Here is a 12,954-nt window from a genome sequence, read left to right on the forward strand (position 1 = left end):
TGCTGGCTTTTCTGTAGAAGGCAACCAAGAAGACACCATTGAACATGATCTCCAGGGCCCAAACCCAGTAAGCTGGCCCCACCCAATAAGATGGGTGCTGATCCCTGCCATGTGCTTGGGTACAAGAGATCCATTAAAAAGGACTGCTGCCTTGCTCCTTGTCTGCTTTTCTGCACAAGGCAACCAAGAAGACAGCATCAAGCATGATTTCCAGGGCCCAAGCCCGGTAAACTGACCCCACCCAATAAGGTGAAGCCTGAGGAGCAAGGCCGCTCCACAGCCATGCGCACATCCTAGCCCATGAGTCCCATCACAACATGCAGTAAAAAGCACACTACAAGGGTGTCACTGGGGAAATAATGTAGGACAACAGCATGTACAGAGAATAAAGATGGCAGCTCTGATGACCAGAAAAATATTGACCACATAATTAGCCACTCAGATAAAGAGTTCAGAGTTGTCTATATAAATATAGAAATGTGAAGGATGCTCAGAGAACTCCAGGAAAGCATAGATCAAGCTGAACAAACCACAAAGATAGAACTCAGAAAACTCCATACTGAAATAAGAAGACTGAAAAACTCAATAGATGAGATGAAAACCTCAATGGAAAGTCTCTCCAACAGAGTAACAGCATCTGAGGACAGGGTCAGTGAGCCAGAGGATGAGATGCAAAACAACTCACACATCAGAAGAGATTGGAAAAAACCTTAAAGCAAATTACCAGACAATGGATAAACTACTCAACGAATGTGAACCAATAAAAACAGAAGTCTTTGATAAACTCAACAGAAACAACATAGGAATCATTGGAGCCCCAGAGACCCAGGAAGAGAATAATAAGAGGAGTTGTAGGGAGAATGAGAAGAGGAAGAGGAGGAAGAAGAAGATGAAGAAAGGGGAAAAAGAGAAGAGGAGGAAGAGGATGAAGAAGAGCAAGAAGAGGAGAAAGAGGAAGAAGAAAAAGAAGAGAAAAAAGAAGATGAGAAAGGAGGAGGAGGAAGCTAGGGATGTGGTACAATTTGTAGAGCAGATGACTTATATGTGACAAGGCCTAGTTTTGATCCCAGATAATCTCGTGTTCATGCTGTAATATTCTCACAAACTGTATGAATTTGTGTATATCTGTATATAAAATATGTCATATACTTATGCATGCTCACATCTAATAAAACAACTGTAAAGATAATAATGTGCTTTGTGTGCAAATTGATATAAGCCAATCATATATGTGATGGAAGTTATAGGCCAATCATGCATGCTGTAAAGGTTTAATTCACCAGTGAAATGCTTATGCTGTTAACGCTTGTGATATCTATATAAACTGGCTAATATTTTGCTTTGGGGTCCTTGTCAAAACTCCCTTTTGCATCCTGCATTATTGGAAGTGGTCTTTGACTCTCAGTGCTGACTCGGTGGTCAACTTGGACCTTAACAGTATGTGCTCTCTCCTCTGCAGCTGCCTGTTTGGGGATGGATGCTGAAGCATGAGTTTAGTTCTCCCCTCTCTGTGGGGCACAGGGAGCAATCACTTAGCTCTTGGGGTGCATCTGCCCAGGAGGAATCACACCAGAGAAGATGCTGGAATCCACAGGATCAGAGTGTGATCTTGAGACATTGGCCAAACATCCTGGATCCCAACTCTTTCCTCTCCAGCTCTGTACCCTCCTTTTGGCTCAAATTAATTAGATTAAGTGAATTCTCACAGCTTTAAATAATCTGAACATCTTTTCCCAAAATTAATTCCTTCCTTCCAGACAGAAACTCTGAGGCTCTTGGATTCTGAGAAAAAGGATTTTATTCAGGACATTGTAGAGATCCACTTCTGGGTTCCTCACCCTGGAGATAAATTAAGTTTGCTAGTGTTTATTTCCAGAGAGAAAAACAATCTTTCAAAACATCTGGGCCTATGACTAAGATCACTCAGTACATCAGAGGTGCGGAGCCTACAGTCTTGAGGGATTTTTTTCTTCTGAGAATGTATGACTTGTCCTGAAATATATAATGCTCCTAATAGGTACACTTGATGCTCTCTGCTGCCAAGTTTCTGCTCCCACCGGGGTTTTAATGATGGGGAATGAGACAGGCTGGCTATTAACTACGTTGGATCTTCAATGAATGCATTGTTGGGCAAAATTCCTGGGGATTCCCTCTTCTCCCTTCCCTAGCATGCAGGCCCCTCAGTTTCCTCAGATCCAACCCCCCCAAATAGGATTATGAGGGGTCCAAGGAGACTGTTCAGTAGCCCCATCCCTTATGAGTTGCCATGGATCTGGTACAAAGAAAGCGACTAATCACACATCTAATTTTTTGCCTTATACGCTAATAAATGCCCTGCTTCCTTCTTGTACCAGCAAACATTCATGACTGACAAGGTTTTATGTGCCAATGCCACCTCGGGGTTCTTCCCTATGATCCCGCCAGGGTGGGCCACTCCTCCCTGTCTGTTTCTGGGGAGACCACCTCAGTTGGGGTCTTCTAAGACAACTACTTCGGCTGGGAGTCCCACAGGATGGTGAGGCCTCAGTAACAGGCAGGAAACTTCCTTGCGGCAGGTCTACGCAGCCTGCACCGTGGCTGGTTCCTGTGAGTAAGATCACAGCTGGCTCCAATGAGTGTGCATACCCCTTCCAGGGTCTCAGAGAGCCCCTGGACAGGCCCAGCCAACCCTGTCTGGCTGGAAGGGTGGCTTTGGTGCAACAGCATAGAGACCAGTCTCCTCCAGAAAGGCAGACTTGAAAAGAACAAAATCTCTCCAAAAGGAATGGCAAGAGAAATTTAACTAACCCAGCGCATTTCCTCCAGATAAATAAAGTCTATTAGTTCTAGACTATTAACTCCAAATTTCACCTCCAAATGCATCTGTTCACTTTAGAAGTGAATGTGCACTAAAACAAAATCAACATTCTTTCTCCAAGGGGAATCACCCCTTTTCCTCTATTACTTAAATTTTCTTTTTTTCCTTTTCTAATTTGTCTTAAATGTATGAAAATAAAGGAGGCTAGAATGGAGCATTTAAAGTGATGGCAATAATAACTCTGAAATTTCCACAATGTGCAGTCTTGATTAAAACACAGAGGGGCTGAGCCAGGGCACAATGTGAGTTTGCCTTGCATATGGCTGACCCTGGTTCACTTCCGGCACCCCATCTGATCCCCTGAGTCCCACCAGGAGTGGTTCCTGAGCACAGACCCAGGAATCAATCCTGAGCACCTCCATTTGTAGCCCTAAAACCAATACAATAAAATACGATACAACACACAATGGCGTTAGTGAGGCTGTGAAGTCAATTGCCAAGGATGTGCCCCGGATTCACCCCAATGCAGCACAGCTGATAAGACCAGAAACCTGGGTTCAAGTCTAAAGTGGCTATTCACTAACTGCTGCTGATCAAATCCTTTAAGTACTTTCAGCCTCAGTTTCCTCAGCTCTAAAACAGGAAGAGTGATGGATGGAAGAAAAACGTTCTGATGGGTAAAGTCATTCGCTGAGAGGTTAGGATAAAGGACACACACACACACACAGTAGACACAGACAGTGACAACAGTGATGTTGCTGGTTATAGTGGAGGCAATGATGACTGTGATGAGACTTATGGCATGATGAAGGTGCTGGTTCTAATGATGGTGATTGCGGTGATGGTGATTACAATGACAATGCTGGTAATAGCGGTGAGGATGAAGATCGTTGTAATAGTGGTCAAGGTGATAATAATAAGGATGTGATGATGGTGATGATGAAGAAAAAACCAACAGACAGAGTAGCAGGAATGGAGGGAGGGAGGGAGAAGGAGAGAGAGGAGAGGGCTGTGGCAAGGTTACTCATGCAGATACCTGGGTAGGAAGTGTCCTCTGAGAAATGAGTTCATGAAGGAACCTTTTTCGATATAAACCTTGGCTCTGTCTGCCTAGGCCCTTGATAAAAAGCCAGTAAGTGAATGTTCTGGAAACCATCAGTCCAGTGCTGTGTAGTGGCCCAGGGCTCCTCCTGAGGTGCCCTGAGGTTCCAGTGGGGCAGATACTCACTCCCTCAGTATTTGGAAAGGTCAGCTTGGAAAGGTTCTGGGTGCAGAAAAGTGGGGGGCAAGGCTCGAGGGAGAGACAGAGGCAGTGTGGGCCCGGGGAACACTAAGTGTTGGAGCAAACATCTTTGTGATTGCTACAGAGGCAGAATTGTGGCCTTCAGGTAGGCTTGGAAGGTTCATTCAGGCTCAGAGAGGGGCTTGGAGGAGCCCAGCTGCCATGCCCTGCCAGAGGCCAACTGCCCATTGTCTAGGGAAGTCTGCGCTGGGCACATGGGAAGAAGCTCAGTGGCACTTGTGGAGGAAAAGCCTCTTATTGGCAGGAGGAGGAGTTGATGAGATGCCAGCAGTCTCACAGGAGTGCCTGGGACCAAGTGCCCAATGTTGGCCCAGTGCCAGGGGAAGGCCCGATGGCTCCAGTCCCGCCTCCCTCCCCTCTCTGCCAACTTACCTCCATCCCCTCTCTAACCTTCCATTCCTTTCCCCTTTTGTCTGGGGTACAGACTCTGCAGACCTGCTCTCCTGCCAGGTTCTGGCACAAACCAACCTCCTCAACTGTTCTCTGACCCTTCTGGCTTTCATTACCGGCTTGGGCCTTGCTGGGAGGAGAGACATGGGTTGCCTCAAGTGCTGGAAAACACCAGCACTGGCTGCACACTGCTCTGTGGGAGCACCACACTGGTGGTGTCTCTTGGGGAGACTTGTGGTGGGGTGAAACCCAGACAGAAAGAGCAGAGGCTGCCCCAATTCTAGCTGGGCAGAGTTTTCTATTGGGGCCTCACTGGGAACAATCATCCGCCACCTGTTCCCATCCCTCTCCCCTGTCACCTGTCTCTCCCACCCCTCTCCCCAGGCCCATCCCCTTCTTCATTCTGAGGATCAGGAAGGAACAGAAGACAAAGACAAAGGAAAGAGGACAGGGGTGAGGGGCAGTTGGTGCTGGACGAAGGAGGTTTGTGGAGCTGGATCGAGAGAAAAAACACTGCTGACATATCATGCAGTTAAGCTGGCTAGCTCAGAGCAGGGGCCAGACACTATGGCCCCACATCAGCCCTCCCGCTTCACACACTCTGAAGCACAGGAGTCAGATACCTCATCTGCCCCCAAGCGAGGATGGGCCATGTCTGGACGCAGCTAGAGGCTAACTAACACTGTCCTTGAATTCCCACCGGTGATTTGGTCCTGGTGAGGCCACACTATGGCTTGAAGCCCAAACGCAGGGTACACAATGCCTTTTGCTTCTAATTCTATTTTGTTTCTGGGTAAGGAAAATACAAACCCCGAACCAAAGTAAACCAACAAAAGACAACCAGATTTCATCCAGACAGAAGTTCAAGAGGGAACAAAGGCTCATCCCGCCCTCCTGTGCTCCACTGGTGGAATTCTAGAAGGATCCTTTGAGGTGCTCCCAGGGAGAGAAGACAGAAGAGGAGAAAGAGCAGGGAGTGGGGTACAGAGTGCTGAGGGGTGGGGGGAGATTGCTGCCTTCTGTTGCCTAGTAACCTCTCAGCTCTGTGGTGAAAGAAGATTAGGGCGGTTGGGCCCACTCAGGAAGGAGCAGCCAGATGCCAGCAGACCATGTGAGGAGATGGAATGTCAAATTCTCTCAGGAGAGCTCTGCAGGGCCCAGCTCAGGACTCACCGCTGATCCACTCTGCCTCAGGGTCATGGACCTTGAAATCGTCGCTGAAGAGATCTTCCACCGTGACCTTCTTCTTCTGAGATAGGCTGTTGTCTTCCGCTAGGAGAGAAGAGGAGAACCAAAGTCAGACAGGCGCTGTGTTAAAGGGGAAAGCATGGCGCAACCGAGCACCGTCTGCAAAGAGCTGCCGGGATCAAATCATCACTACCACCCATAAATTGTGGGTAGGGTGCTTTGCCTTGCTGACCTGGGTTCGATTCCTGGTGGCACCTAAGTTTCAGTTTCTCAGAACCGCCAGGAATGATTCCTGCGTGTAGAGCCCCAGGAGTAAGTCCTGAGCATCACCCCAAAAGAAACAAAAACTAAACAACTCACTGATAAAGGATGGTCAGGTGGGGGATGGGGTATCCCATCTGCAGCACCCCAAGTCCATCCCTGGGGCTCCTGTGGTTCTAGGTTCCAGCAGGCTTGACACCACCAGCCTTGATTCACCTGCCTGGTTTGCTGAGGCCTAGGGGTGGACTCGGAGCCCCTGAGCACCACCAGGAGCCCCAGATATGGGTGAAAGGAAACGGAGAAGTACAAGGTACTTCTGCTTCAACCCCAAAAGGCAACAGCCACACTATTATCTCTCTTTTCCAATCCTTGAGCTATGTGTTGGGACAGGTCAGGACTCTGGTCTGTTCTCTCCACACAGACCCTGGGGATTGTGTCTACACCAGCCCCTCCTTGCTGTGATTCTGGGGAGTGACTCCCAAGGAGACCCCTGATGTTTGTTTGTCTCCACTAGACCTTTCCACCTGCCTGGCAGGCACAAGGACCCTTGCTGGACCAACAGCCCCAGTGTCTGAGCTGCACTGTGGCCACTGCCAGAGAGCCTTCATTACAGGACACCCCCAAAAGATACTGCCCCTGCACTTGTCCTGGGGATTCTGTCCCATCACTGGGCCATGCTACTGAGTACAGGGGTCCATCCCCTGCTCACTGGAGTCTGAGTGCAAGCTGAGTGATGGGGGTCAGGGCACCCCCATTCTGATTGCTCTCTGTTGTCCAGCCCCCCTTTCCTAAGCACACTAGCAACTGAGTCCTTGGTATGCTTTTATTTATGTTGGTTTCAAGATCTGTGCCTAGCTAGGGAAATGTGGTGGACTCTGGATAATCTCTGAGTCAAGTCTTCAAAGCAACTGTGAGGATTTTAGTGCCGCATGTGGTTTGTGTAGAAATATTGTTTTGGGGACCTATGGGTATTGGCAGTGGCTGGAGGCTGGGGACAGTCATGTGTTCCCCTATGTACTCACTGGACCCCTGGGATCTGAGTGTAAAAGTCTGGCGGTCTCCCTCCCAATGAGTGACAGTAGGCAGAGCTGTCCTCAATGCTGAAAGGAATATTTGAAACCAAGTCCAGATTCCTGTGTGCCATGGAAGCAGCTGGTGAAGAGATATAGTGTCTCTTGAGGCTTTGAAGGATGAAAATTAAACCATGCAGTCTTGGAGGATCACTAGTCATCGAACTGCTAATGTGACACTGTGATCTGCCAATTAAGAAACAGATTTGCGAAACACAGTTGCCATGTTCGCACCATAGACTCCAATGGACTCACTCTTTTCTGGAATGAGATGTAAACCAAGCCATGAAAAATCATAGAACACCAGCCATCAGATGATAGCCGGCAATCTGGGGAGGAGAGAGCGGGCACCCCCAACCCCGGTCCCACACTCTACTTCTGGTAGAGCTGGCAGCTGAGAACATGCCCCATCAAAGCCACAATATAACAAACAGTGCTTTGAATTCCTGGACAACTTTATTTGTTTGATGCTGTCATCCCCATAGGAACACATCAATTTAGATGCCAATGTGTGGCTGAGGTCACTTAATGTTTAGGCACAAATGAAAGAATTGAATGGTCAACAAGAGCTTATTAAACCTTCTCTTAATGGCCTCATCAGAAATACAATAATTTTTACAAATTTGCTTGTCACTGTACTTTAAATTTTTTTCTTTGCTCTTTTCCTTTTCTTTTTGTTTTTTTTTTTCTTTCTATTGCTTTTTGAAAAATATCTTTGATCTCACTTATTTGGAAGCAAATATATTACAGTCAACTATAAGATGCATGTTCTTTAAAAAAACTTGCAGCTAGCAACAGGCAAGGGGATACTCAGGAGCTTTATCACATAGGGTCACACATACCAGACCTATTTATTCCCATTATCAAAAAAGAAACAATGCATGATCCAAGAACAGAAATACTAACCCTAAAGCCCTACTGCAACATAAAAAGATGTTTGGAATCAAATGTGCTATAGGTCTGAAAATAAAGACATGCTATGTGTCAAATAGATGGCAATAAAAAAATAGATGGCAAAACCAAAGGTACAGAAAATGTTACAGAAACAATCATATTAGAATTACTCTTGGTTTTACTAGTCGAAGATGATGCTAGCTCTACCTGAGGTACACATTTGCTCAATAGGGGCCACACAGCACCCTTAATTATTAATCAAGGCCTATTGTTGCATAGCACTGATGCTGGTGTAAAACCTATTTCAGGGGTGCCCAGCCAACAATCAATGTATTGGCCCCACATCAAACCCACCATTCTAATCAGCCTCAAAGAAATCATGGGAGGGCAATGTATTCACTTTCTGAAACTATCTTTTCACAATAACTGTTCTATTCATCCCATAATGCCTTTCAAGTAAAGCCATTATTATATCATTCAAATACCTTGAAACTTACCAGGTTGTTAATTAGGGACTGTTTGCAGGGAGGCTCTATGATCATTGCAGAAATAACTCGGTTCCATCTAGTGAGCAGTTCCATCCCCTTCCCTGTCTCCTTTCAATGCCCAAAACTCCCCCTACCCTTGGGAGCTTCTTCAGGGGCTCCACACACACTCAGCTGCCCTCCAGCCCCATAACCTACCCAACTTTCATTGCCCATGCCTCCAGCCCACCCGAGTTGGTACAAAGGCATGTCATACAGGGGTCACACCTGTCTGCAGATGGCTGCCATGGTGGGAGACTCTAGGGGACGGTCACGGGGGTTGGCACCACTGGATGCAGCAGTAAGGATCAACCTAAAACCCTGAACTTGTCCACTCCCATTTAAGGAGCACAGGGATGAAGAAAAGAGGGGTGGAGCCATAGCAGTGAGAAGGGAGCTGGCCTTGCACGCAGCTGACTGGTTCAATCCCTTCTGGATAGGATCCCCTAAGTGCCACCAGGCGTGATCTCTGAGCGCAGAGCCAGGAGTCAAGCAACGCTGGGTGTGGGACCCCCATCCCAAAAGAGGGAGAAGTGCGGGAGCAGATTCCAGAAGGTAAAATGCCAGCAGCCATGATCAAAGACACACTGATACAGGATTGGAGTCCTCAGAGACCCCAACACCACCACACTCAGAATGGGCAGGGTGGCTGTGCATGGCACCTCTAAGACATGGGGACAGGGCCTTTTGAGGCCAGGGAGGAAGTGACTTTCCGAAGGTGACAGTCATGGAAAGTGGCTGCACACTGGTCATCTACTATCCGGATCTCAGTCATTCACATTCTCACTGTCCATTCCTCGACTCTGTTGCTGAAGCCACACTCTGATCACTCACACAGAAACTGGCCCGAATCTAGCATGTGAGCGCACAGGTTTTTCAGAACACACCAACACAATTGTTGTGTTGCCTGCAACAAAGGTCTTGCCCTTGGAGACACACGGAGGCACACAGAGATATGTACACTCAACACACACGTATAAACATACAGACATTAGCAAGAGATACATAGACATAGAGATATACATAGGTACACACATAGACAAGAGGCACATACAGAGACATATACATACTCGGACATGCAGACACAGAAATAGACATTCACACACCGGCATGCACAGACACACAGATATAGAAAATACACAAAATATAGACAGAGGCATACATACTGCATATCTACATACATATTACACACAGGCACACATCATAAACACATAGTCACATTCTGATGCACACGTATATGCATACAAGTACACACAGACTCACCCAGATATTCCATCACTATCACAGAGACAATCCCTCTCCACATAGACACACACAGTAATTTTAGAAATGATCATCTAGTATAAAATGTTATAAAACTTCCCATGTGACTTTCTCATCTTCCCAGAGGGACCCACACTTCCTTCCCAGAATTGGGACTTCTACATCAGCCAAGGGTGGGGCTTTGACAGTTCACATAAGGGAAATTGCTGAGTCCAGCCAAGATGAGCACTGTTGACTGCTCTCAGATTTGGAAAACAAACAGTAGATGCTTTCCTGAAAGCATTTCAGCTCTTTCTCTGACTGATCAAGAAACACACTTTGAAACCGTGGTGTGCAGAGTCGATAGACAAAGAGGCAGTAAAAGATTCATTCCTATTTGTGCTTTTTAAACAACTGTGCCTTGAAAATAGGATGCGTAATAGAGCCAAGCTTTGAAAATGCTCCTTTAGAGATAAATCTGAAGACAGCTTTGCCTGAGCTCCCAATATTACTACCAGCAAGAATAATGAACGTCTTATGCCATTCTTTAGAGAAATGGCTCTTTAGGGCAACATTTCCATAAATGAGCAAGGTGCACATCACAACCCTTCTAGAACTAATGATGGAAAGTCCAAAGAGAGACCATGAGGGTTCTCTGAGAAACCGTTGCTCGTGATTATCCAAGTCAGCAGTGAACGAGCTGCTTAGCAGAAATGTGAGATGATTGTCCATGACATGATTTGCCTGAATCCTCACTTCCAAGATCTCTTTCGATGGAGGGAATGGGGCTAGTTCACCAGGAATGGCTCTAGCTCCAGGGTGTAGAATGCATTCTTAAAGTCATCCCTAAAATCTGCTGGCTGTCACAGATCACCCCCCAAAGCCTCCAATTTAGCATAAAGTGATAGCACAACAGGGAGGTTTGCCTTGTATGTGGTCGATCCAGATTTGATCTCCAGCATCCTATATAGTCCTCTGAGTCTACCAGGAGTGATTCCTGAGCTCAGAGCCAAGAGTAACCCCTGAGTACCACTGAGTAGAACCCCCACCAACAAACAAACAAACAAAAACACATCTAATTAGCACAGGTGAATTCTTTTCTTTTCTTTTTTTTTTTTTTTGGTTTTTGGTTTTTGGTTTTTGGGTCTCACCCAGCAGTGCTCAGGGGTTACTCCTGGCTCTGTGCTCAGAAATCGCCCCTGGCAGGCACGGGGGACTATATGGGATGCCGGGACTCGAACCACCATCCTTCTGCATGAAAGGCAAACACCTTACCTCCATGCTATCTCTCCAGCACCACAGGTGACTCTTATAAAACACTTTCTCCATACAGCTTGGCTTGGCCTTGTGAGACACAGGGGTGCACACGCACACATCTATGCACACACACACACACACACAAGCTCACTTCTAATTGGTTTCTGGGAAAGAGGGAGCCGTCCTTGCAGGAAGTGTCTGTGACCCCTTGACATGGCTCTGCCAGCTGACACCAGTGTCGAAGAAAGGAGCTCTTTTCTGACTTGAACCTACCCAGAGCATCGGAGATTTCTGGGGCTGCCTACTTAGGCTTGTTACTTCCTGTTATCTTTATGTTAAAGTCTTATTTTCAAAATATACAGTTGGATCTGTTCCCAGATCCCTGGCCAGGAGATTCCCCGTCCTGGGGGTTTCTGGAGCTTGAGCTCTGGGTTTTGGAGCCAGTTTCTAAGCCCTTCACTAAGGCACTCCAGTCGGGCTTTTCTGACAGGGGTCCTGGACCTCCAGCCTTTCAGACACAACAGTGGGGCTATCTGCGTATAGTTGGGGGTCTCCTTGCAGATGCCTGTAGCTGGCTTTGTCCAACATGTCTCAATTATGGAGCTTGTCCTGAACTCTATTTGGACCACGTCTTGTTTTTGCCCTGCTTCGAAATTTGTTCAATGGGCCTTGGTCTTTCCTGGATGACTGTCTGGGATCTTTTTTTGTTCTTATCTGTGGGAGGTATTGAGACACTTAGGGGCAGCACACACACATGTGCTCAGATGTACCCTGGTCATTCTATACATGAGCTGCTGGCACTTGTGGACAAAGGGCACCTGAACTAACTGATCCCAAGCATTTATCTTACCTGAGTTGATCCTGAATATTTATCCCACCTGGGCTGATCCCAACTATTTAGTCCACCTGAATTGATCCCAAACATTTATCTCAGAAAGATGAACATTTGGGTTTGGGATAGATGCTCAAGCTAATCCCTAAAATGATCCCCCAGTAGTCTGACCAGGTCTGAGAACTTCCTGAAATGCATAATGTGTTCATGAGTCAGTGTGTGCTGTTATTTCTCCTTCCTGTGATCTCATGGTTTTTATCGGATTCTAAATATAGTCGGAACTGAGAACAGGACATATTGGAAGTGAAGTGTTCCCACAGTGGGTGACAGAACCTCCTCACCTACTTTCCATGACCCATCATCTGAGTTCTGGGCTGTCTCACCAATACTCACAGGCTCGGAGATCTGCCCTGTTGGCTTTCCTTGGTGAGGCTGTGAGATCTGTCTCCTGAGGCCCCTGCTCACTCCTCCATGAACGGCCCTGTCCACCACGTGTCCTGCCCGCTGTGTACTTACCTGTTGTGGAAAAACCCTGCCCTGCTCACTGAGCGCACAGACTCTGTTCACATCAACAACTCAATTTGGAACATCTGCCCAGTAACATGCTGCTTTAGGACCAGGTGGGCATCTCCATCCCTACAGGCAGATGTGAACAGACACATCTAAAAACACAACTCTGGGGGCTGGAGCAGTGGCACAAGCGGTAAGGCATTTGCCTTGCCCGTCCGAAGTTCGATCCCCCACGTTCCATATGGTCCCTCAGCCAGAAGCGATTTTTGAGTGCATAGCCGTAACTCCTGAGTATCACTGGGTGTGGCCCAAAAACCACAAAACAAAAAACAACCCCCCCAAAATAAACCGCCACAACTCTGATGCCTCAGGGCAGACCCCAGGTTTGTCCAGCTGCTCAGGCACTCTTGCCTGAGTCGTTGTGGCAGAAAGACCGGGGGTGGGGGGGTGGGGGGTGGAGGGGAGAAGAGGCAGATAATCAAGATCTCTGATTGGTCTCTCATTTCTTGGTTTCCCCAAGAGCGAAACCAATCAGATAGCAAAGTGGCTAGGGTGCGGGAATACAGGACTAAACATCTAAATTCAGGTCTGTGATTGGGGCCGTTATTGAGGTTGATTGTCCCTCTAGGCTAGAGGGATTATGGCTATGGCTGCTGCCACTACTGATTCCTTGCAGTGGTCCTCAA

At 47.2% G+C, this 12,954-nt stretch overlaps 2 protein-coding genes across 5 annotated transcripts in view; one reads left to right on the forward strand and one right to left on the reverse strand.

Annotated features, from left to right (window-relative positions):
- The window catches only part of XRCC2 (X-ray repair cross complementing 2), an 813,538-nt gene that overhangs the window by 325,478 nt on the left and 475,106 nt on the right, over positions 1-12,954 (forward strand). The gene's annotated exons all lie outside the window — the stretch shown is intronic.
- Positions 1-12,954, reverse strand: part of DPP6 (dipeptidyl peptidase like 6) — a 257,968-nt gene that overhangs the window by 75,384 nt on the left and 169,630 nt on the right. For all 4 annotated transcript variants that reach the window (XM_049785272.1, XM_049785270.1, XM_049785273.1 and 1 more), the window contains exon 3: positions 5,664-5,762. In XM_049785272.1, coding sequence (XP_049641229.1) covers positions 5,664-5,762 — 99 coding nt within the window. The remainder of the gene's footprint in view (positions 1-5,663; positions 5,763-12,954) is intronic.

The sequence above is a fragment of the Suncus etruscus genome, chromosome 13, assembly GCF_024139225.1.
Source record: "Suncus etruscus isolate mSunEtr1 chromosome 13, mSunEtr1.pri.cur, whole genome shotgun sequence".
Lineage (NCBI taxonomy): Eukaryota > Metazoa > Chordata > Mammalia > Eulipotyphla > Soricidae > Suncus > Suncus etruscus.